The 25903-nt window shown below is 39.7% G+C and overlaps 1 protein-coding gene and 1 long non-coding RNA gene across 9 annotated transcripts; one reads left to right on the top strand and one right to left on the bottom strand.

The window, feature by feature from the left end:
* The first annotated feature begins 245 nt into the window (after positions 1-245).
* LOC112847650 (uncharacterized) lies at positions 246-20720 on the top strand. The gene is made up of 3 exons (XR_003221307.1): positions 246-322; positions 17407-17501; positions 20584-20720. It is a non-coding gene; the product is annotated as an uncharacterized LOC112847650 (long non-coding RNA).
* osbpl7 (oxysterol binding protein-like 7) lies at positions 8312-25588 on the bottom strand. 8 transcript variants are annotated; one of them, XM_005453763.4, is made up of 22 exons: positions 25203-25588; positions 20599-20799; positions 20024-20167; positions 19879-19932; positions 18983-19249; positions 18763-18886; positions 17579-17697; positions 17389-17487; positions 17176-17199; positions 15249-15399; positions 14990-15096; positions 14666-14879; positions 14258-14404; positions 14023-14159; positions 13313-13450; positions 12509-12572; positions 12289-12367; positions 11405-11549; positions 11182-11332; positions 10837-10963; positions 9230-9352; positions 8312-8820 (listed from the first exon to the last, which is right to left on the bottom strand). In XM_005453763.4, exons 2-22 carry the CDS (start codon positions 20728-20730, stop codon positions 8712-8714), a joined length of 2655 nt encoding a protein of 884 aa, XP_005453820.1. In that variant the 5' UTR covers positions 20731-20799; positions 25203-25588; the 3' UTR covers positions 8312-8711. The 8 variants fall into 8 exon arrangements, with proteins under 8 accessions (XP_005453820.1, XP_005453821.1, XP_005453823.1 ...); XM_005453764.4 differs by having other exon boundaries at positions 25298-25588; XM_005453766.4 differs by having other exon boundaries at positions 17398-17487; positions 25203-25586.
* Positions 25589-25903: the final 315 nt, after the last annotated feature.

The raw sequence follows: 25903 nt of genomic DNA, 5'->3' as shown, positions 1-25903 counted from the left end.
TCCTCTGGCAGAGGATCAGCGCTATTTCATGCAATAAAATAATCTTTCTCTACTCAAGCACATCCACACAGTTCACAACATAACATCCCCCTATATGCACATCACACCAGAAATATAATTAAGTTTCTTACCGAAGCACGATCGGGAATCCCATCAGACCCCATGCAGGGAAAGTAGGTCGATGTGTGAGAAGGAGAGAGAGGGGGGCGGAGGCTCCGAGGAAGACTTTTCACAATTTTGGGGACCTTTTGTGTTTTTTTCTCACATCATCTCACTGACCGGATTACTTCATATTAGAAGTGAGGAGAAGCAAAGCCCAAATGTAAGTGAAGTAAACTGTAACATGGAGATTGTTTTCCCTTTGCAGAAATGCTAATGGATGTTAGGGTTTCCAATCGTCTTCGGCAAGAAACTGCTATGTTTTTGGTGTGATACGCATGTTGTAAACTGTTTGGTTGTTTTTGGAAAAGCGCAAATATTTTATTGCGTAAAATAGCACTGATCGCATTTTGGCGACATCTGCTTTGCTCGCTGATTGCACTGCTTGGTATACCTGCTGTGTTGACATTTCTGCATACATGTCAGGGCCATGCATTGCTTTAATTCGCATGCGCACGCATGCGCATTGTCGAAAAATTCCACCACGTGTATAGGAGTCCTCAGCTCATCATAGAGATGATGTTTATTTTAGGATAACCACATTTTTCTTTTTCTCATTAATGGTTAAGGATAGAGATACGGTTACTGCTCCTATGATGATTTGACAAAACACCTGCCTGGCGAGGAAAAGCTGGCGTGTCGGACTCCAGCTTGTCAGTATGGTCACTCAAACAGGCTCTACTCCAAACTGTTCTTATTTAGTGCTTTACAAACCCGAACATTAACAGCTGGAGTAGGAGTGCAGCTAGCCAAACAGCAAACAGCCACTTACTGCATACAGTGAAAGTCTACAGTATATCCTGGGTTTCTTATCATAACTCATTGTTGCAGCCAGGGACAGCACAAAAGAGATTCCCTTAAACTGATTTTTAGTTTACTTGTTGTTATTTTCCTCTGAGTTATTGATTTTTTTCTCCTTAGTTAGCTAACATAAACTAAGTCTTTTAGGCGCAGCCAACGACCCACATGACGTCACGTTCCATACTGACAGAAGATAGAAATTTTATAAACATGTTTAGCGCTAACTTTAAGCACTTATTTCTTAAATCCAGCTTCACAGACAGAGTTAGATCTATGTCAGAATTTGAGAGCAGGAATCACTGGTGTACATTAGCCTTTTAATGTGTCACATTTCATGCCCTCTTTAACGTTCACTAGCGGATTGTGTGCTCACAGCCCACACTGTGGAGCCTGATTGGCATTTGCCATAGAATACCAGAATTGGCGGGTCCACCACTGGCACCCTTTTAACAGATGAGAGCTGGTTCATCTTGAGTACATGTGACAAACATGAAAGAGACTAGAGAAACTGTGGTAATGTTAAGCTACCCGTCATATCGTGGTTTGGTTGTGGGTAAGTGATGGTCTGGGGAGGTATATCCATGGAGGGATGCACAGATCTCTACAGATTGGGCCATGGCACCCTGACTGCTACTAGGTAATGGGATAATTGCCATTTCTATCAAATGATGTCACTTCCTCTCCTTTCTAACACATTACCATGTCCACATCAGTATAGATATACAGCATGATAACATTCAGGAACTTTAGATGAGCAGGTCTTGAAAGTTTATCTCCGTTAGAGGGATACATCGACATGTTTGACTATATTTAAGAGGATATAAATGCATCCCCAGCCATGTTACCTTTTGGTTTAAGAATCACAACTAATGCCTGATTTAGATGTTAAATCTGCACCATACTATGACATCCACCTTCCCAGAATTATAACTACATGTCACAGAGATGCAGTCCTGACCTGTGAAAAGCAGATTTGGTATCAATATGCAGTGTAACCACAGTAAATTGATTAGCACAAGGATAATAACTTTATCACATAATGTAATTGGGCCTAAGTCCATCTAGCTTGGTCATAAGTTAATGGAATAGCTAGTATTCTGCCAGTGTAGACATATGTTGCTTTCTCCTTGTCATAGTTCTGATAATATGCCTATGAACTGCGTGTCAGTTAAGGCCTTTTCTCTGTATGTCAGTGAAAGTAATGTGACCAACATGATCAGCTCACTTTCACAGGTCTGTGATAACTTCACTTGTGATGACAGAGCAACGCAGATCTACTGCAAGTATAAATGCAAACACTGAAGTCACCCACTATGGGAAAGATTGTATGCATCGCTATAAATTGACAAAACCATACCCTGACCTGAAACTAGTTCTCTCACCTTAAAACCAACTCCTTACCATTAACCAGGTGTCTGAAGGGGTGTGAAAAATAGTTTTTTTATTTGTTTCTATGGTTTCCTGTGACCAATGATGCAGCTTTCTCCTATGAACCACTCATTTTTGAATGGTGAAGGCTGCAACCTACAATTTACACATTTTTTTAATCAAATCAAATCTGCACAATCTGTACATTACATTAGTATCTCCCTAAAGTTGCCTTTTTTTGAAACGTTTCTTCTTTGCTACCTCAAAACCTGTCCTTCCAGGAAGTACAGTATTAGCTTGGGATCCTTTGGATTAGTGGGCCCTAAAAGCTATTACAAGGACTCTCTCGTAATAGCTGTTCTCTATTACTAGAGACCATCGTCTATGTCAGAGATAGCCAAACATACATGCCTGCATCTGTATGCATGTGTACCTCTCTCCCTATCTCTGAGAGGACATTCACAGATATCAATGTACTTAAATTCTTAATGTTAGTAGTCATAATGCTTAAATGTCAGTTTAAGCACAACAACTAAAGTCTGAGTTATAGTACTATGTTAAATCTAGGCCATAGTCTAACATCCACCTTCCCAGAAGTCTAATTACACGTTGCAGAGATGCATACTTTAACAACTATAAAAGGTCTGCAATAACTTTCATGTGTAAAGAACTCAACACTGACGTTTTCCGCGTTGCCAGGGATTGCACACTATGCTATAAATTAAGTGTAAGTGTCAAACCAATACCTTACCCTGAACCTCATTCTAACTCTAACCTGAACAAGAGGTTCATTAAACAGGTGTCTGAAGGGGTGTGAAAAATATTTTATTTTTTCTCTTTGGTTTCCTGTGACAAATGATGTTAGTCACTCACTCATGTTGAGAAAGCTGCAACCTAGAGTTTGCATGTCCTCCACAGCCATGTTTTGAACAGGCACAGCTATTTAATTAGTGTCTCTTCTTTTTTTAAATATGCAAAATTCTTATCAATTCCCATCCCTAGTCCTGGGGATATCCTCCCAGATCTGGACCAGGGCATCACTGAGCTCCTGAAGAGACTGAGGTACAACCTGGCAGTGTCGAGTGGACCAAAACACAATGTCCCAGAGGTGCTCTGTTGATTTAGGTCAGGCGAGTGGGGTCCAGTCAGTGTTATCAATTCCTTAATCCTCCAGGAACTGCCTACTCGCCATATGAGGCTGGGCATTGTCATGCATCAGGAATGTTGCTTCTCCAGACCCTTTGAGGTCTGTCACGTGTGCTCAGGATGAACTTGCTCTCATCTGTGAAAAGCACAGGGCGCCAGTGGTGGACCTGCCAGTTCTGGTATTCTATGGAAAAAGCCAGTCTGGCAACAGTGCCGGGAAGTGAGCACAGGGCCCACCCACTAGAGGACGTTAAGTCCTCAGGCCACCCTCATGAAGTCTGTTTCTGATTGTTTGGTCAGAAACATTCACGTTGGTGTCCTGCTTTGTAGCTATGGTAGTGCTCATCCTGTTCCTCCTTGCACAAAGGAGCAGATACTGGTCCTTCTGATGGGTTAAGGGTTTTCTACGGCCCTGTCCAGCCCTCGTAGAGTAACTGCTTATCTCCTGAAATTTCCTTCAGGAAACCTTCTGGCAATGGCACATATTGATGTTGGACTACCTGTGCAACCTCTGCAGGGGCAGGGTATCACCTCATTATACCAGTAGTGACACTGCCCCTAGCCAAATGCAAAACTAGTGGGAAAAAAAAAAATGAAGGGGTTAGTATCTTGCCCAAGGGTACTTTACATGCAGACTGGAGGAGGCAGGGATCGAACCACTAACCTTCCGATCAGTAGGTGACCTGCTCTACCTCCTGAGCTACAGCCACCCTGATAAAGATAAGGTCCTGAGTTTGACTCCACCTTCTGGCCAGGGCTTTACTGCATGTTCTCCCTCTGTTTGCATGGGTATTTTGGCTTCCTCCCACAGTCAAAAGATATGCTACAATCTGGTGACCTGTCCAGGGTATACCCCGCCTCTTGTCTTATGATAGCTGGGATAGACTCCAGCCGCCCCCTGCTACCCTGAGAAAGATAAGCGGAAGAGAATGGATGTTTGTGCAGTGTGTAATGCTGAACGTACTATGGCCCCAGCTGTACAAGTGCCAAGTTTGAAGTGGTTTGGATGGACAGTTTTTCAGATAGCTAAAGAAGTACAGTAAGTGTCTCAAAAAGAGGGCAGCTATAAGGAGACATACAGGTGCACATTTAATTTGATTAATGAGATGTGCAGAACATGCTGATTGTAGGTTGCAGCTTTCTCCATTCAACACGAGTGGTTCAAAAAAGGAAGCTGAATCATTTATCACAGGAAACCAAAGGCACAAATGAAAAACAATATTTTTTTCACACCCCTTCAGACACCTGGTTAATAGTAAACACTTGGTTTTAAGGTGAGAGAAATAGTTTCTCGTACTGCAGCATGTTTTCTTTTAGATTCATAATATCCTTTTTGGGGGGGCAGCGGAAGTGAGGAGGAGAAGGAAATATTCCAGCTGTGTGTCACACATCTTTCAAGTGTTATGTTATAGTCACATTATGGAAAACAGTCGTTGGAGAACACGGCGCAACCAAAATTATTGCAACTGTTTGACGTGAACTTTTTTAAAAAGTTGCTTTGATGATGGGGACCAGGTCCAGAACCACCTACAGTCAAAAAGATGGAGTCAAGCGTCTATAAATCTGCTATACTTTTTGGGATTGAATGTTGTAAGTCAGGACTTAGATGCAATACATTTGTAATAATATGTTAATTAACTGATTTTCATTGAACAGAAATTCACATTAAATGCTTATATACTGAAATTCAGAAATATCTCCACAAATAGTGACATGGTTGCTGCAGGACGGCAATTTAAGAGCAAAATAACACAGGCACTTGGCAACCTTGCTTTCATATAGGGATATAACCAGTATACAAGTTGAGTCCCCAGCTGCAAATAGATGCCAGTTGCACTCATCCATAAGGAAACCCTCTTGACTGACAGCAACATGTTTGGTAATCTGTGCTTTTATAAATTAGATAGCAATTACTTGAAAACCTTCCGTTTGTAAGTGACTGTAATCAGGCCAAGTTGGACCGCAGTAGTTTAGAAAGAAGATGCCTCCCAATAGGCGACCTGTGGAGTCACCTTGTGATCCTAAGGACTCACCACCAGGTTGAGGCATGGTTGTTGCATGCTCAGCCTCTGGGCAACCAGTTGGTTGCAACAATCAATCACAAAATGCAAAAAGATTCAGGGCAATCACCAATTTTATCTAGTCACAAGGAGGTTGCCGTCCTGTTTTTACTCTTGTGACTGAGCTATTACTGCTAAAAACACTTCAGGGATGATACAACTGTGCATCCTCAATCATAGGCAAGCTGCCTCTCTTTCTTCCCCTCTGGATAAATTTAAGAAGCTGAGATATCCTTTGAGATAGATTTCTAGGTCACAAGCAGGACCGATGTCACAACCTGATGAATAGGCGTGTTATTTGTTTCTCTCCCACCTTCTCTCTAATCAGTGAGTGTACCCACAGCTCTTCCACTCATCACCAAACATCTCATCTGATTCTTTAGTCATTCTCTGCCAGATTGTTCTAGCTTTGCCATAGTTCTCTCTCACTTTAGTTTTGTTCCCAGTGTTTTCCACTTAAGCTGAAATAGTTCTTGTCTTCAGACCAGTTTGATCTTGGCCAGCCACCCCTGCCAACTCCACCAGCTCCTCTTCTGGCACATCCTGCCTGCCCTTTCACCCACTGGCTGGTTTCCTTTCACACTTAGCCATCACACCTCTGCCTCCCTGCCTGCTGCACAGCTCTTTACATTATCCTCCTCAACCTTTTTCTTCCATCTTTTAAGCTGCTTCCCCTGCTGCAAGAGAAGTGCAGTAAAAGCCTTGCTTAATTATAAACAATCTCAAGTCTATTTCCCCTTTTATGTCCAGAAACCTCCAGTGGTCATTTAAAAGAAAGGGCATCTCATAATAAATGCAGTTCCAGTAAAAACACAGTCATGATATCACCAGTTTAATGTAATGTATAAATACGGTATGTGCAGATTTCCAACCAGCTGGATGCTCATTTTGCTATTAATGACATATAAACAAAGGATAATATATTATCTCCTCTTTTAAATATGTGATTACTGAACATTTGTAACTCTTCTTTAGATTACAGGTCAAAAACACATTAAAAAATGTTAATAAATTTCAATGATAACTTAACTAAAGCAGACAAATTCTGTCTTTGACTTTAGTTAGGCAAAAGGAATTGAAATTCTCAATCAAGAATCTCTTATGCCAGAATGTCCTGAGCCACGATAGACAAAAGTTCTCATAAAAAGGAAGCAACAGATATCAAGTTGGAGTACTTCATTTTTTGGACAGTTAAATATATGATGTATAGTGTAGCCCAGGGTGGGCAACTCCAGGCCTCGAGGGCCGGTGTCCTGCAGGTTTTAGATGTGTCCTTGATCCAACACAGCTGATTTAAATGGCTAAATTACCTCCCCAACATGTCTTGAAGGGGCGTTTCTCAATATGCGTACTTGTGCGTACTTGCGTTCTCGTGTACTCGTGATACGTCATCAGTCGGAGACCAAGTACTGTTCCAATTCGAAGTACGCATCAAGCCGAGAACGCGAAAAAGTCCCGGATGTGTTCTCGCTCCGCCCGTTTTATCGAGCATGCATCGGTGTGGACTTGGTACAGCTAAATATCCCAGAATGCATTTCGTCCAAAACTCAACAGCGGACTCCCGGCACATCGTTTTCAACCCCCACCCCCGCTCGCGGTCTTCTCACTACTCAGGTTAAAGAAACCCCAGCAGCTGTCTATAGTATTGAGTGTCCACTAAAATAGAAATAAAAGCGTTCTAACATCTCACCTGCTTGTTTTTATTAAGGTATGTACACGTATGTACATGTACACTATTTTTATTAATAGAGGTTTCACTACTGAGGTTAAAAATGATATATCAGTCACTTAGATCACTTCTAAATGTTAATGTTTGGTTTATTTCAGTGTTTTATTTGTTCCTGAGTAAACCGGTTTGGCTGTGATTAAAGTTAAGCTTCATAACATGTTACTCACAGTTAAATTAAGAGGGGACGGCAGTAAAAACTCCGGACCTGTGACATCATCACGTACGCAGGTGTTCCAATTGTACATATCGCGAGTCCGTGCTCGCGTTCTCGGCGGGTACGTACTCCCGTGCGTTCTCGGCGAGTACGTACTCACCGAGAACGCGAGTACGTACTCGCGTACTTGAGAATTGAGAAACAGCCAAGTTCTCCAGAGGCCTGGTAATGAACTAATCATTTGATTCAGGTGTGTTGACCCACGGTGAGATCTAAAACCCGCAGGACCTGGCCCTTGAGGCCTGGAGTTCCCCACCTCTGGTGTAGCCTGAAGTTAGATTTGCCTGGATAAAGAGTCTGTTGTAACATATAAACTGAGGTTTCACAGTCACGGTGGTTCTCCAGTGGAGTCTGGGTGTGCCAAAGGATACACACAGTATTTTTCTATTATCCATAAAATTGTGGAGTATTATTGAAAACTGTACACAGATGGGGATCAATAGAACCAGCTGTTTTTGTCCATTACCATCTAAACCTGTGTTAGGTTTAGATAGTAATGGATAGTAATGCACCTTGTAGGTGGTCCCTGCCACCGATGTGTTTGAAAACGTCTGAATTAAAGGTCTGCTTAGAAGTTCAAAAGTTTTGAACCAGTGGAATCAAATTCTATACTCAATATAGAACATTTGCACACATAGCAGTTAAGGACACTATTTTTTATATTTAAAGTCATGGTTTCTCCAGTTTGTAGAACTATATATGTATATATTCTTTACACTATTTTTGCTCTATTTTTCGTCTCCACCACTGTGTAGGTTTATTACTGTCCTTTGATGTTGATTATAGCTGCTTTAAAGTTATGATCCCTATTGTGATTTTTTTTTCCTCTTTTTCCAGTTTTTTTCTCAAACATAATTGCAATAGATCAAACTATTACAAAGCAGGGTCCTGAGAGAAACTCCACAGAGAAAAGCAATTTTTAAGTCCTAAAGAGTTTAGAGTTTGTCGGGGAAAAAAGAAATTCACAAAAAAAACATATACAGCATGTTGATTTAAGTAATCTAAAAAAAAATTAAACGAATAAGATTTTTTTTATTTCCATTAATGTTTGTTGGGTATCTGAAGATTCCCATGAGCCAGTCACGGGTGTGCAGAAGAATCAAGAACAGATCCGCAGCACTATCTTCACTCTCCGAGTGGTTCATACGTGCTGTCCAGAATATCCACGGCTGAATATCCACTGATCTCGTCCTTTCATGTGGTTTTCTCCACTCATTTCTGCAGTCTCATCTCATCACCACAGAGTTAAGTTTTCAAGGTTAGCAAACCCTGGATTCTCTCGAAGTTTCCAGTAAGTCCCGTTTGTCAACCACACGTCCCGTCCAGAGGAATCTTTGGATCTCCTGATGACGTAAAATAACCATAAAGAATAATAACTTTCACACCGGCATTTCTACAGTTCATGTATTTGCATGTTGTTGATGGCAGAAATGATTTGAAATGTTTAAATAATGTTACTGAAGTTACAAAGTTGCCATATAAAGCTGCAAGAACTGAATGGACTGTAAATATTTTTTACTGAATGATTTATCCATGTACTAAAGCAAATTTCAGTCTATGGAGCTGCTTGCTTTTCCCCCTAGCAGTTGTTTTTAAATGTGGTACACAAATGACCTGAACTGTACAATTACTTCAAATATACAGACACAAAGATATAAGCAAATATTAAGGTTGGAAGACTACAATTAACATAAATCATGATTATAAATGGAAATTATCAGTGAACCTGGATTTTAAAGGGAATTGACTTACTTGAAAAAACGTGGAACGTGTTCTTCACCCCTTTTGGCGAGCTCTTTTCTCCTCTCTCTCTGCATTTCTTCAATCTTGTCCTTCTTTATGTCAGCTTCATCCACCCTTCCATCCTCCAGCATTCTGCAAGAAGGTGACATCAAGCTTACATCATTATCCACTATATGTTTACTCTGTGTTCCTAGATGATTTTAGCTTGTGCAACACTATAGTCTGTACAGTACTGCAGAGGAGTGCTGACTTTTACAGACGAAGCCATTCTTACCTGGCTCCTCCTACATAGTTGTGAAAACAACCATTATGGCCTTTACAGCCATTGCTGTCTTTCTCCTGAATGCAGAGAAGGACTTTAAAGTGCTAGGGGTGTTTTCTGTTTGTCATGTGACAACAGCTACACATCCTTGATGTGAATCTCCTCTTCAACCACATCCCAAAGATGCTCTGTTGGAGTGGGATCTGGTGACTGTGAAAGCCACTTGAGGCCATTTGAACTCACTGTCATGTTAAAGAAACCAGTTTTAAATTATTGTGAGCGGTGTGACCTGTTGTGTTATTTAGCAGGAAGCAGCCATCAGAAGATGGGTACAGTTTGGTCATAAAGGGATGGACATGGGCAGGAATAATACTTGTTTAGGCTGTGGTGTTTAAACGATGGTCAGCAGGCCTTAAGTGTGTCAGGAAAATATCCCCCACATCATTACACCACCAGCAGCTTGAACTGTTGATGTAAGACAGGATGGATCCATACGGTTCTGCCAAACTTGAACCTGAACATCAAAATGTTACGGCAGAAATTGAGACTCATCAGATCAGGAAACTTTTCCCAATCTACTGTTGTCCAATACTGGGGAGTCTGAGTGAACTGTAGCCTCAGTTTCCTGTTCTTAGCTGACAGGAGGGGCACCCAGTGTAGTTTTCTGTTGCTGTAGACCAGGGGTGTCGAATTCCAGGCCTCGAGGGCCGGTGTCCTGCAGGTTTTAGATATCACCCTGGGTCAACACACCTGAATCAAATGATTAGTTCATTACCAGGCTTTTGGAGAACTTCAAGACATGTTGAGGAGGTAATTTAGCCATTTAAATCAGCTGTGTTGGATCAAGAACACATCTAAAACCTGCAGGACACCGGCCCTCGAGGCCTGGAGTTCGACACCTGGGCTGTAGACCATCTACTTCAAGATTAAACATGTTATGATGTCAGAGATGCACTTCTGCCTACCTTGGTTGTAACAATCTGTATAATACTCTCTGTGCCTAGGACTCAGTTTCTGAACCCAGTATCACAGGGTTGTTCTTAAATACCCAGTGCTTAAATCACCTTTCTTCCTCATTCTGATGCTGGGTTTGAACTTCAGCTGGTCGTCTTGACTATAACTGCATGCCTAAATGCACCGAGAGTTGCTCCCATGTGATTAGCTTTTTAGATATTTATTTCTGTTAAGGAGCCATTGAACAGGTATGCCTAATTAAGTGGGCAGTACATGCATCTATCTACTTCTAGATAGATAATATTCCAGAGCACTGTAATGGACCACAGCTGTGTTACAATCCCATCTAGTATTGTTTTGGTTTTCCCTTTTTATTTTTTGCATTGAAAAGATTTCTGACCTTTGGTCTGGGCGCAGGCGTGTATCTGTAGGAGGCAGAAGAGGCTTCAAGTCTGAAGGGAGTTCATTCAACTCCATGGCAAAGCTGGAGAAGCCATAGTACAGCAGGTAATCCTTTGGCTGTGGATCTGTGGGGTGATAGAAGCCTCTTAGGTGAACTGAGGCACAAACGTGACACTTGGCTTTATCCTAATTAGCTATTTTGCTAATCATCTCACTTAACCTCCATTTAGACTTCTAAAGAGACGTTTTTGCAACCAACACGTGACTCAGGCTAAAAAGAAATGATGGTCAAAACTAAACAGATAACATTTAAGGAATCATGTCTTATTTATTTAGGACTCACTTGGCTTCCAGATGCATTTCGGAGTCGGCAGAGTGTCACAGAAGATGCCTTCATGCCACAGACCTCCAAACCGGTGAATGGCACTCCCACTTTGGTCCAACACCACGCCCTGAACCTCATTCTTATTCGTTTCTGAACCCCAATAACGAGACTGCGGCAGAAGAAAAACTTGTCAATCACGCATCTAAAGAGTGTAAGACACAAGCGCCGAGTGGTCCCTCACCTTGACAAAAGTAATCTTGCATGTGCAGATGTTACTTTTGAGGTTTTTGATGATGACCTCTCCGTAATGCTCCAGATATCGCTGCTGGCTGAAGACGTTATGGATGCAAGTCACTACTTTGTTCCACTCATAGTGGTCACCATACCTGAGGAAAACGCAGAATATGCAGAATATTTGGTCATCACTGACACACATGGTCAATTTTAAATAAAAACAGATGGCAAATAATTCTGATTGCAGCTTTTCAAAAGTGAGGATTCATACTTTTATTTGGGTTTTTTAAGGTTTTGAACTTGAAAATCTGAATTTAAAAAAAAAAAAAATCACAGTTTCCAGCAGTGACACTGAGTTTAGACACAGCAGAGGAGTCCACAGTATCCAGGCTCATAAATGGTGAAACAATTCAAAGGTATGACCAAGTGTTTTATTCTTTTTCTTTTAAGACATTCATGGGGTTACTGTAGCACCTCAGATGGTGTGCCAGCTCAGCGTATTGAAATCACTTTCTTTACAAAGCCAAAACAACCGCTGTTCACTGAATACTCTACTCATTCAATTTTCTGGCTATATTGTTGCCACTAAAATGGAATTTTGGTTGGAAAGCTACCTTTCTGACACAGTGGGAACGACGCAGATATTCTAATGTAAATGGTCAGCTCACTGGTAGCCTCACAAAAAGCTGCTATGCCCAAACTGGAAGTGGGTAACATCCAGATGTCTAAGTCACACCTTTGTATTTTATACCAGGAGCTTCTCATTGCATCTCATTTTAGCTGAACATTTAATCTACCAACAAATTTGTCAAATATCAATAATCACTGGTTGGGTTCTTTTATAATATGTCAGCCAGAGAGGAAAAATGAAAATGAAGCCAGACCGTTTACCTCGGCAGAGTCACGTTTACCATTCCTGTTGGCAGGATCTCCAGCGACTTCCCCCAGAATTTATTTTTCCATCGCTGGTCTGTTCAGATATAAGAAAGTATTGGTGACACTATACAATATACTCACATCCTTTCTAAAAGCATAATTAAGTCAGAAGACAGAAACAGCTAGTTACAACAGATAAAGAGAGTGTGCTGGTTTGATAAAAAGAATTGTTCACCTTGCCAGAAGGAGAAGTTCTCTGAGTCTGCATGGCAGGCAGAGATAGGAGGATGGTGGCAGACCTGGGGAAGTACAGAGACTTCATCACAAAATTATGTCTTTCACTATTTCATCCTCAACAAAGAAACAAAGTTCCCAAGTTAAAAAAAGCAGGAAACATTGTTTAATACATCTTCCTCATTAAACCAGCAGATTTACCTGCAGCAATTTTACCTGCATGCACTACAAAACCAAATCCTATTCCACCAACCAATCTAGAGCTGGTTCCCCGCATTTAATCCAAAAAACTAGAAAATTGATAGCCCAGACTAAAGACTCTACCCCGATCCTCTTACCATTGAAATTACCCAGATTTCTAATTCAGATTAAGATTGCTAATTAACACTGTCTGTTGAGTATGTGGTTCTTAAAAAAGCACCAAGGCAGAGCTAATACCGCACCAGCACTAGTGTCAGTATCAGCCTTTCATTTGATGCACTACATGGTATCGTTCATGCTCTAAGAGAGCGTTTCCCAATTGGTGTGACCTGAGGCAAGTCGAGGTATGTGGTGGTACCCAAATTTAAGCCGGCACACTGGACTTCTCTAAATTAAAAAGAATAATAATTTGCTCTACTAACAGCCTAAATTACCTAAATTATAGCAGCTCTTCTGACAATACAGAATTAATTAGATTATCCAGCTTAATTCATCTTTTCCTACTTTACCTTTTCTATATCTATTCAGCTGTATAAATATTCATTCTAGGTAACTGAGTGGTTTCTGCGCGTAAAGATAACCATGATACACCTGATTCAGATACCTGCTCACTGATGAGGCGGAAACCTCGGTCCTCTCTGATACACTCGTAGGTCTCCCCCAGAATCGGGTTAACGGGCTTGTAGCGGTTCCTGAACGTCGCAGTGGAGTAGCCAGAGATAGCGAAGGCAGCAATGTAAACCTAAACGAGATAAAACACAAAACATAAAGGGTCGCTTTGTTTATCTCCATGTAAAATAATTTTATTTAGTTATTGCTTTCTCTGCTATATTTTTCTTTCTCTTGCAATGTTAAATGTTTCCCCTTTAAGGTCATCTCCTTGTGCATCTCTGGATCACTTTAAAGGCCCCTGCTACACCAATTTATTCCTGTAAGTTCTAACCACCTGCACATGTGCACCTGGAGTGCATGCTGGATCCACCCCATTCTGTCAAAATTTCATTTTGGGTAACTGACAGAAAGTCCGATTTGATGAGTAGAGTAAGTGATATACAAAGCTTGTGTTTATGTGGAAAATACCAGTTCATAGCAAAGTGAGAGTTTTAACTTAGGTCACAGGGTGAGAAAGCCGAGGGCTGTTTTTTATAGGCCGATATGGAGGCAGAGGTCTTTTTGCAAACAGAAGAGCCGCCTCCTGCTGGCCATTACAAAGAATGCAGTTTTAAGGCACTTCCATTAATCTTTTACTACACACAATGAGCTGGACGTATATCTTATGGTATGTTAACTCGTTTTAAGTGTGGACAGACTTACCATCCTCTGGTAGGGGTCTGATGTGTTGTTGGCAGTATCCAGCAGCTCACTGTACTCCAGCTCTTCACACAGTCTCTGCAGCAGGTTAATGGGCTCATTGAGAACAGCTGGCATGGACACTCGAGCCAAGTCTTTACCTGTGAAGAAACAAACCAGAGGGCTCTGAAAACTGCCACGAAGACTCTTTTCTTGCGTTTTATCAATTCAAGTACGAGTCTGGACTCCTGGTTCTTACCTATGTTGTTATAGAGGATGGCCACGAGCCCCACGTGGCTATTGTCAGGACAGTGAACAGGCAGTTTCGTTCGACGTCCCGTGCTCTTGGGAACAACACTGTTGGGAGTCCTGGAAATGCTGGCACGGTACTTCCGGGTAGCTGATGCTAAAAGGTTAGTTAAAGAAAATAATATTATTATTATCAAGAATAAAAGTACGGTTGGATGTTTCTATTCAGGCAATAACAAGAATAAGAGTCTGCATCAGTGTCAGTGGTTTTGAGGTTGTACAGAGTGTGAAGTGTTTCAGTTAGTATAATATTCACATCAAAGAGTAGATACAGAAAGAAGAGTAGGTAGAATAGTATTGTTGAATAGTTCAAGTACATTAAAGCTTTTTTTGAGCATATTAAAAAAAAAACACTGACTTTTTATACACTTTAAACTCTGGTCACTGATACTGGTGTACCCACTGTGTCCTTCCTCTGGCTCAGAATTGGTGGTGCTTCCATCACTAAGTCCGGATTCATCAGACACCTCAGAGGAGCTGCCCCACAGGATGTCATCACTGGCATCAAAATATTCTGCAGCCGAGTCTGCCACCGAAGGAGGTCCTTGGGATGAACGCCTCACTGCCTCAGGCTGGCACCGGAGGAAGAGAAACAGGAATGAACAAAGAAAATCAGCCACCAAGTATAAATAAAACAAACACAGGATAAAGTGTGCCAGAGAGTCCAGATGAGAAATCTAACCTGAGCTAATGTGTTAGACTGGTGCATGTTGTTAGTGTCCCAGACTGCCTGCAGCTTCTGCCTCTCCTGGGACAGAGTCTCATGCACCGACTTCAGAGAGTTGAGCACTAAAGGAGCATTAAACAACAGTTTCTGTTGAACAGGAAGATATCTGTGGCATTTACATATTTTGCAATAAAGCGATTCCCAGGATAAATATGCTAAAACTAACGTTTGTCTACCAGTAGATGGCATATTTGTGTTGACATGTTTCTCTGACCTCGTTGAGACATAGCGCAGATGTCCTGTTGGATTTTCTTCCCTTCGGGCGAATTGACCGTGGAAGGGGAGAGCTGAGAGTAGACGTAGTCGGGGATACACGGGACTGATGCACCGAGGTGGGCCGAGTTGCTCAGGTGACTGGAGGACAGCTGTGAAGTGAACAGAGGAAGGACTGTGGTTGATTCCCTTGCTATTTGTCTTTGAGTGAGTAGATGTCACTGTTGTGTTGTGTTATCCAGCACAGGTTTAACCAGCACTATGAAGGGAAGTCCCAGTGTTTATACCATGCAGGGAATGGGAATGCACCACCGACATACAGAGATCTTCACAAATCTTACTAGTACTGCTGAAAGTGGAAGTCCTGTTTTACTGCTCATCAGGTTTGTGCTTACAGAACATCTGAGAGGATCCAAATGATCTTTGGGTCTATTTGGGACATCTGTGGTTATATTTAGATCCCCCGAAAGGCTTTTTAAAACATCCAGCGTTGTATTTGCATGTCTTTGGGCTTGTGAAGACCTCTAATGTTAGGGGTTAACAGAGACTACAAAAGCACCTACAACGGAGTGGAAAGAATAGTTTGATATTAGGGAAATGTGTGCTGTCTTAGATGAGTTGGATGAGAAGACGTCTGTTTTTCGTCTGCGCTGCCATCATTGTCTTCACCTGCTGTTGATTTCTTACACCTTTATCTTATTTCCCTACATAAGTCTTCTTACATAATGGTCCACAGTGTGTATATATAGTCATTTTTTCCTCTGTATCCTTTTCCCTGTCTGATTGTCTGTGATTGTGTGGATTTCCCACATCAGGTTTTTGCATTATTCTGGAATTGTTAATAAAGCTTGCTTTTTGTTTCTTTATTGAGCCTATTTGTCTACATTAACATGTATTTATAAAAACTATAATAAAAGCTGGGGCTTTTGGGTGTTACACATGGTGTTAATTAGTTCATTTTTATTTATTATTATTTTATTTTTATTATTGTTATTAAATACTCCTGTGCTTCTGGCTAATACAAAGACACGGCTAGGAGTGTAATCTATAAAATTACAGCAGTCTAATCAGAGATATTAATGTCTTAAATGTGGACGTCCACTACCATAGTCCTGCAGGTTTTCTGTCTTACAAGCTGCTTAAAATTGCATTAATTTGCCATTTTATAGTTTGATCACTTCCTGTTGTTTGGTAAGGAAGAAAACCTACAAAGCTGTAGAATAGACAGCTGACATTACTGGAGACAGGAAGAGCAGATTTGCTGTAAACAGGTTTGTTCATACATCTTAGAGTCATGCCATTGTTATGCTCTTTTTTTGTGCAAAACGGTTGATTATATTGTCACCTAGAGTGGAGAGACTCTTTCTCCAGCTCCAGGGCTCTAAGAAATATGTTCCAGTCAAGATTAACACAAGAAACCACTCATACATTGTGCTTATACAGCCACAACTTGAACACCATAGGTGACACATCGGTTCCCGCTACCCACTGCATTGGTCGCTTTGAGCAACAGCGATGACATCACACGGTCACACCCATTTATGCTCACTGTTACAGCACAGGTAACTGCAGTGTTCTCCTGAACAATTGGTGTTGCAACAACTCCTGTATCATCTGTGAATCTTTGAGTTTCTGTACTTTTATATCATCAAAATGTTAGCAAAAACCAACACGATCGTATGCCAGGTTACAAAAATCGAGAGGTGCACAAGCAGCACCTTAGTCCTCATATGTATAACTAAGGAAGTCTCGACACAGTAGAGAATATGGGTTACACTGGCAGTGCTGTTTTCCTTTTTACCCTGAAAAAAACATTCATCATTCATGAAGTTATAATTCATGTTTAGGAAGTCTGCTGTAGAGTGTGAATGAAGAACATTAAAGCATTTTTAAGAATGAAGTTGTCTCATGAACTAATAGTGACTCACCGATTTAGTAATCCCACGAATAGGCTTTGGATTAGATTAGAGAAAGGTCCCAAAATGTTACTGGAGAATTGGGATTTCATAAACCCAATATGCTGACTCAATGTATGAATTCAAAAACCAAAATGTACTATATGTCAAATTACTATTTAATTAATATGAACATTTAGCAATCTTGTTGATCGTGTCCTTTTTAAGAAAGTGAAGGTTACAGACCATTCTTACCATTCCCAGGGCCTCCACTCTGGACAGTGTGCGGGAATGACCCCAGATCTTTCCTGATTTCGGCTTCTTCGGTTTCTCCAGTGACAGATTCTGCACCAAAAAAGGTTTATTTTCTTATGTGATTATGCTGGAGACATAATGCAGTATGTACAACATGTTTGAATGATCAGCCTATATGCACCTGTATGCTGATGATCCGCTGCAGGTCTCCATTAGTAAAGGCCTGCCCCACCTCCAGTGCCTGCAGCCTCTGGATTAAGCGGTTTAGCTCAGAAAGGTCCAGATGACAACGGTTCAGCTCTGGCAGAAAATATCAAATATCATTTTTTTTAACTAATTAATCACAAAAGAGTCCTGCTGGGCACAAACCTAATATACAGAAATAGCTGTTGCACTGTGAGTGCAAGAAAAACACCTTTTTCTTTAAATCTGGTGGACTGAGACAACAACTTGATGTTTATCAAGTTTTATGTCGATGACTATCACCTATTAAATGGCGTTAGCATTTTAACATGATTCCAGAAAATTCACCAACAACAAAAAAGAAAATTTAATATAAATAAATAAATATTTATTTATATATTTGTAATATTTATAAATATTTATTTATTTAAATGTGTTCCCCAATTTAACTCTAAACAGTAACAGGACACAGTAAAATACATTTAAGTAAACTTATTGTACTTTTAATGTACTTTTTCCTCAACTGCATTTACCTCACAGTTATAGTTACTTGCTATTTTTCATCCCTGAAGAATTTCCATACAAAATGTAAGACATATAAAGTTTACAATATACTTTGATTTAAATCAAACTATCCAACAGTATATACAAGCAAGCTTAAACAACTGGTCAGCTGATTAAATCATCATTGATGATTATTAATTAATATTAATTTTACTGTTCCAGCTTTTTCTTTTCAACATTTGTAATAATTGAGACGTGAATGTGATTTTAATAGGTCTGACCAAACTATGGATAATTGTATTGGATTTCTTTCACCATTTTATCAATCAATAATTCAATGAATTGAGTAAATAACACTTGTCTTATTGGAACAGTTGGAAAAATACCTGTACTCCAACCAACCTCAAAAGCAAATGTTAGTTAGAAATAATGCACACGCAATAAATAATCTAATAATAGTCATATGGGACATATTGGTCATTTTTAAGTCACATACTTTAAGTCTTCTTTTCTGTAAATACTATTTGTGGGTGTTTTATATGGACACTCAAAAAGAGAAAACCAAATTGAAGCACAGAGGATGTCAATGCTGAAACTTGAAGACTGTACTCAACAAACTGCCACTTTTAGAATCACCTATTCAGTCTTGTCTTTGCAGCTGGACTATTAGACAAATACCTTGAACACAGGTGTCAGGATTGTGGCTTTGTTGCAGCCAGGCAGAGACCTTTGTGTTCACGGCTGTGTTAGCTGACGGCAGCACGCCTGACGCTCCAGCTGAATCTGCCATCCCCGTGGCACTCTGGTAAAATAGAGGCAAGAGCACACCTGGTTACTCTCGGTAACCTGTAACGACTGCGGCTTTGAGTCTAACGTCACTTTCTTACTCCATTATTACCAAATCTCCATTTCTCTGAGCTTGTTCAGCCGCAGTGGGAAGGGACAAAGTGTGGAGGAAGCTGCTGTGAACATGAGCCGCCTCATTCTTCTTGTACAGGCGGTGAGCTTGTAGCTTGGTTACCCAGATGTAGAAGAGTTCATGACTCTTTGCCTTCATATGATACAGAATGTCCCCTGCATCCAAATCAATCCGATTTGATTTCTTGTTTATCGATATTACCGCGAGGCTAACATCTAGCGAGCCCTGGACTCGTCCCCTGGCCACCTGTCAAAAACAAAGTGATATGAAAGCTTGTTATTAAGATTATTTACTGACACTGAATAAATCAGACATCACATTAAAGAAGGAATTGGGTTAGAGGTGGTTTGTAGTGGCTTGTAGAAGAGGTAGGCAGGCTAATCTTCAAAGATGTGCTCTATAAAGATTTGCCAATAGGATTTGTGTTCAGCCATCGGCCGGCGTTGAGATTAACTGATTTCCCAAATGCCAATATAAGAGGAAACTACCCTCACCAACTATTTCATTAGTTACACCTGTTTAACTGCTTATTAATGAAGATATCTAATCAAAGCATCAGCAACTGAATGCATTTAGGCATGCAGACATGGTCAAGGTGATCTACTGAAGTTCAAACTGAGCATCAGAATGGAGAAGAAAGCTGATTTAAGCAACTCTGAACATTGTTGTTGGTGTCACACGGGTTGCCTGAGTATTTCAGAAACTGCTGCTCTACTGGGGTTTTCTCTCCATCTCTAGGCTTTAGAATGTCTTAAAAAGAGAAAACACCCAGCTAGCAACAGTTTCTCAGGGTGAAAAATGTCTGATTGATGTTAGAAGTCAAAACAGAAAGGTCAATCCTTGCATTGTGTGGACAGATGTAAAATTTCACTTACATCCTGTTGATTTTTGGAGTAGCGTAAGATCCCGCCTTCCAAGACGAAGTACCGCTGAAAAAGAGATCATCTTTTTTGAAACGGACGGATTTTAAAGAGACCCAACATTTGGGCATCAATGTGAATGAGTGCACCGACTTCTCACCTTGTGCCAGCCTTTAAGTGGCCATTTCCTCCTCTTGAGAAGATATCCTTCACAGATTCCCGGGGCGGTCCTGTCTTGAGGATCGTCACCTGCTCCTTGCATTTCAACCTGAAGGTCGTCAATTACTTCCCAGTCTTTGATAATCTGTGGAAAATGTGAAGAAAAATTTAGTGTCTGATTTAACAGGAAAATTGTCGTTTCTTGCTTACAGTGTAAAGAAATGAATAAAAATTAAAGTCTAAATGAATGAATGGAAATATCCTAAAGTTTAAATCGAAGAAATTCAATCTGCAACTATTTTGATAACCGATTAACCGTTATAATACTTTTTTAAGGCAAAAATTCCAAATATATTTGAAGATTTGTGGCTTTTTTTGCTACATCTGATCATATAAACTGTTCTTTTTTTGTTGTTTTTTGATTGTTTGTTAGACACATCAAGTTATGTGACTTTTTAAACATATATATAACTTCAGCAGTCTCAAAACTTCTGGGAGGATGGGGATGATCGAGAAGAAATGTGGAGTTGATGAATCTAATTTATTTTCATGTTTTCACAGACCGAAGTGCCTGACCTGTCTGGAGTGGCGAGATGACAGAGTGCTGCTGCTCTGAGAGTGGGCTGGCTTGTTCCAGGTGTGGGAAGTCTTCTCCAGGCCGCTTGCCAGCGATTGGCTGCGATTGAGTGAAGATCCAGACAGGTCCATCTCAGAGTGCTGACCTCAGACTCCCCTTCTTGTTGTGAGCGAGTTCTGCTGCAATCTACCAAAATCCCCCTGAAATCAAAGGAAGACCAAGGAGATGATGGTTATTCTGAGAGTACAAGTGCCTACTTCCTTATAATTATTTCCATTTTTTGCTGTTATAAAGCAGAATTTAAAACAGAAAAAATCCTCATTAAATGCAGTAAAGTACTAGCACTTACTTTTCAGCATTAACTATTATTGTACTGCTGTAACCTGCCTGTCTTACTGTAAAAAATAAATAAATAAATAAATCAGACCCATATAATATTTAAATAATATTTTAAATAATCACATTTTTGCATTGTTGCAATTCCTCTGCTCCGGTTACAGAACTGCTGCTATTTTCAATAATTTATAACTACTCTTAAAAATGAATGCCACATCTGATGAATCAATGCAGGCCCATTGTTCTTAGTCACATAAACATAAAACTGGAAAGCACATCACACATCCACAGCAGTCAAAGTCTAATAAAAAAAATTACTGAAATAACCATCACAAGACTTCTTAAGTAGTGATTTGACCTCAAACATTTATATTTTCACTTGCCAGAGAAAATCTACTATCCTATAATATCAAAAATAAAAAACAGCACCAAACCTTTAAACCAAATCAGTGAACACTGGGCTTGGAGACACTTTCATGTACAATAAGCCTGTTTCCCATTTATTTCCCCCTGATCCAAACTGGCCTTTAAAAGGTAACACCAGCCCTTTAGCAAAGAGTTAGTGCACACTTATTTTAGCTGCAACAAAAATCTATTTTAGTAAAAGTAAGGCAGACAGTCAGCTGACGAAGCTCATTTGCTGAAACTGTGTTCTTAAAACATATTTAACTTCCAGTGGTTTAAAAAATATAATTGATCAACTAATTGACTGATTGTGTCACATATCATTCCTTCCTTTGTCCCCTCCCCATTTCCTGCCTGTATCCCCGCTAATACTATGAATAACAAAAATAAACATAATTATGAGCCTTTAAAAAGTCAGGACCTAAGTGAACAATAAGTTGACAAACGATCCTGCATGAACAAACAACAAAAACTTTAAATATATTGATAAATTTCTACCTTGATGTCTTATTTTCACCAAATCTTGCATTAGGTCAGTTTAATTTAGTCCTTTATGAAGAGCTGTGAAAGGTGAGAAAGTTCCATGAGCAACAAGTGAAAGTTTTTAACAGACTGAGCAGAGCAGGAGACAAGGAAGGAATCTAAGTAATCCAGTTACCTAACACAGGTGAGAGCTGAGCTCTTGGTTCAAGCCTGGTACAATAAATGCTACCTGGATATAGCACAGCACACCTGAATCCTCCAACCAGATCACTCTGGATCCTAGAGTCAAGCACACTGATTTAGAGCATTTTACTGACCCAAAACAAACAATAAAATATGCAAGCCAAAGTTGGAAGATTTATCTAAGAATATGTTGTGTTTTATCTTATCATAATGAATAAATCACGCTTTAAGGTGCACAGATTTGGGGGGACAATTTATTATCAACAGTTTTAACACCAAACCCGTTTTGTTATGGTCTGTGGGCTTCGTTGGGTTATTTTCAGTTTTCTGTTTAAGTTGGCTTTTCGTTGTTATTCTAAACCTTTAATTTTGCTGACTATGTTGACTGAGTTGTGTTACAATTGTCATTCTGTTTTCAGTTCAGTCATGTTCTGATATTTATTAGTGTGTTCTTGTCTCTGCTTTAGATGATGTTTTCTAGTTACTTCCTTCCTGTTTTACTTTGTAATTCCCAGTCTCCTCTGTCTTTGTATTTAATTTTAGGTCGTTTTGTATGTTTAGCTTAATAAGGTTAGCTGTGCCTTGTTCCCCACCTGTTTCCTCTTCCCTTGATCGCCCTCTGTGTGTCTGTGTGTATATCCATATAGTCCCAGTTGAGTCTATATTCGGGTCTTCATTCCTGACATGTTTTTATTGTTGTTCTTCTAGCAAAATGATTTTAATTTTGTCTTTTAAATCAAAGTTTTTAAGTCTCACAAAAGGCAGGCTTAGTTGTAAAAATATAAATAAAACAAAATTATGTGTCTTAAATTATACTATATAATTATTATTTTATTTACAAAGACACAAGAGCGAATGCTGATTTCTAATTTAGCAAGTTTAGTTTGCAGCAGATGCAACATTTTAAATTTAAAATTTGTTTGATTAAAAAACAGATGTACCCGGTTCCAGATCCTTAAATGTGTGAACATCCTTAGACATCTGTGACAGTTATTCATTACTTTGGGTTTGAGGCTGTTGGCTTTCTAAGCTTTCATACGCTGATATTTAATAGGCCAACAAAATCTTAACTGACATTTTAATCAGCCTGTGCAGATGTAATTATATGCACAGTCTGGTTTAACAGCCACTGTATGGGACTATGACTGGATTGCTCTGTTAAGGGCTCCCTCTGACCCTCCCCCTTAATCTAAATACAAACCACACATCAAACAATCCTGCATCAGTTTGGAGTCATTTGATGAAACACAACTTTAGCAATACGAATCTTTAGAAAAACTCTCAGTTGGAGTGAGGATCGCCAGATATTTAGCTTAATTAATTATTGGTAATTAGCTTTTTAAGCAACTTAACACATATGTAGCTAATTAAACTGCTAAAACTACTGGAGCTGGGTGAATCTGTGGCTTCTGGGGGATCCCCACGCAGTTTGCCTTGTTGGTAATCCACTCTTGTGCAGTGTGTGGCACCATGGCCAATACCGCCTACAAGGAGAGGATTACCTCTGCTTAATTGGTTTTTCAAGAGATGTTTTTAGCTACTTAGAGTAACCTGGACACGGAGTAAGTCGATTTGAAGACAGAGAGCACTGACACAATAATATTATTCATGATTACCACAGAATAACTTCTATACACTTAATATAAATTTATGCCACTGATTGTTTACTACTTAAAATGTTTTATGCATATATTTTTAAAAAAGCAAAGTTTAAAGAGAAAAAATGATTAAAATCTCTTTTAACAAACAAATCCCTATTGTTTGCATAAAGACCTGCAGAAAAGAAATACTTTTTTTTTTTGCAAAGAAAACTCTTCTATTTGCCGTATTTTATGTGTATTTCCATTTAATTTGTGAGTCTGAGAATATTCATGTTTTATCATTTGCATTTTAACACAGACATCACAGCGTCACTCTGCAGAATCACTGTACAGATGTGGGAATATAACTTTCATGTTTATATTTTTTGGCCCAACTGACTTAAAGAAGCTTTCTCAGGGGCAACAAAATGCTTTACAAATCTTTCCAATACATTTTAGTAACTTTGACAATACTGGGATGCCAAGTCAGTGCATTCAAAATGATTTCTGTCTAAATCTATCCAGAAGCAGCCTGCCTTGCTGTTATGTAAGGGCAAGAGAGGATGAGAGTAACTGACCTCAGTACTGAAAGCATGTGGTGGAAACAGGATGAAAGGATTTGCAGGTTTCTGAGCTTGCTTAGTCAGAAAGGGACATGCACAATAGTCCGCACTGAGTTTTATTATGGTTTCCACTCACATTTTATTTCGGTTTCGTGTTCTAGACACAGAAAAATGAAAAGTCTCTTATGATCTCCCACGTTTAGAAGTTATCTTTACAGTGTAAATATCATAGTTGCATACATTTAAAGCACTTACACTCCAATTCATTTAACTCAACTTCCAAACTGCAATAAAACATTAAATAACTCAAAGATGATGAATTGTTAATTGCTGGACTACTGTTTGACCTCATTTGACCCAGAAAACCTAGATAAGACAATGTGAAAGCAGATGGATGAGTGATGTAATGAGCTGGGGGGGGGAATGGTGGCCAACACAACAAGTCAGCCAAGGTGGAGACTTCATGCATCATGCCTGAGGGTGGAGTTAAGATGCACAGATTATGACTGTTATAATCTCTTCTGTGGAATAAAATACTCTTACCAATAGTGTTCAGAAAAGCTAGTATACACAAAAACGTGCAACTTACATCAAAATGACTAAATGCTGAGCGCTTTTTGGACTCCAAACTCAGAGGAAATTATTTTAAAAAACAAAACATTACAAAGGGCAGTGAAACAGTTTTAAAGGTAATTTCTTGTCCTGATCAACCACTTCACATCCTTGGTTAACAAGTCCTTTGTTTCACCTGTAAACTACTGAAGTCTGCATAGGGTCTAATCTGGATTATTATACTAGTGCCTCAGCACAACGACAAGTAGAAGTGACTTTCATTTTAATCAAATGCTTCTAGGGTTGTTTTAATTATATATACATTAACATATTCCCATGACGCATTCGCTCTCCAGATTACAACACACATAACTGCTGAATTACACAGAATTACTGGTGGTTATATTCGGTGTTTTCCATCAAGATTTAGCCCAAACTTTCACATTGCTTGTTTGGTATTTTGAAATCTATTTTGGAAAAGCAATTTTTTAAAAATCCCACCTGAAATCCACCTCCGACTCTCATCGTCTGTCCTTCCGCGTTTGATTAATCCGACAAAAGTCTCATTTGGCGTTTAATAATCTGTGAAAACTCACCATTTCGATGAAAAAATAGCGACAAACGTTGACACAAAAGAAGTCAGATGCTTGCTTTATCCAGAGACAATCACATAATCTCACCCGCCGTGCCCTCTCTGCCGGCGGGTGACAGCAGTTCCCTCAAATCCAAGGAGGGCCGTGCGTCGCAGGCGGCGCGCACCGTGCGCAATGTGTCCTGCGCATTATCCGCATTAGCTGGAATTACACTGAGTCTAGCAGGGCTGTAGTAGAGAGTGAATCTAAGCAGCCTCCTCTCTCTGAACACTCGATTTACTCATTTTTAGGTTGAAGCAGAGATTAAATTGACAAACTTATTAATTCAGTATTTTAGGGGACATTGATGACCTTAATAATTCACAATAAACCATAACTTACTATTACTGTTTAACATTATATCTTATTTTTAGTAGATTCAGTTCTGCAGCTTCTGTCGTTTTGTTAATGAAACCTTAAAATTTTTAATACAGTTCCTTTCTCTCTGCACTCTAAATAACATTGTTGTACTACTGTTTGCCTGCTCTTGTGCAGAGGTGCATACTGTTGAAGTGAAAATGAGTAAGAAATGCAAGCCATAATAGAATACAGTGGGATGCAAAAGTTTGG

This window comes from Oreochromis niloticus, linkage group LG8, assembly GCF_001858045.2.
Source record: "Oreochromis niloticus isolate F11D_XX linkage group LG8, O_niloticus_UMD_NMBU, whole genome shotgun sequence".
Lineage (NCBI taxonomy): Eukaryota > Metazoa > Chordata > Actinopteri > Cichliformes > Cichlidae > Oreochromis > Oreochromis niloticus.
Note: the sequence above shows the minus strand (reverse complement) of the source record. Positions and strands in the feature narration are given on the sequence as shown.

What these genes read in the sequence shown, in the direction of transcription:
- osbpl7 (XM_005453763.4), bottom strand. Translation starts at nt 20,730, where the DNA reads ATGGACCTGTCTGGATCTTCACTCAATCGCAGCCAATCGCTGGCAAGC. An exon ending in CTCAGAGAAATGGAGATTTG is followed by an intron (nt 18,887 to 18,982) that starts GTAATAATGGAG and finishes CTATTTTACCAG; the next exon opens with AGTGCCACGGGGATGGCAGA. An exon ending in CATCCTCTATAACAACATAG is followed by an intron (nt 14,160 to 14,257) that starts GTAAGAACCAGG and finishes GTTTCTTCACAG; the next exon opens with GTAAAGACTTGGCTCGAGTG.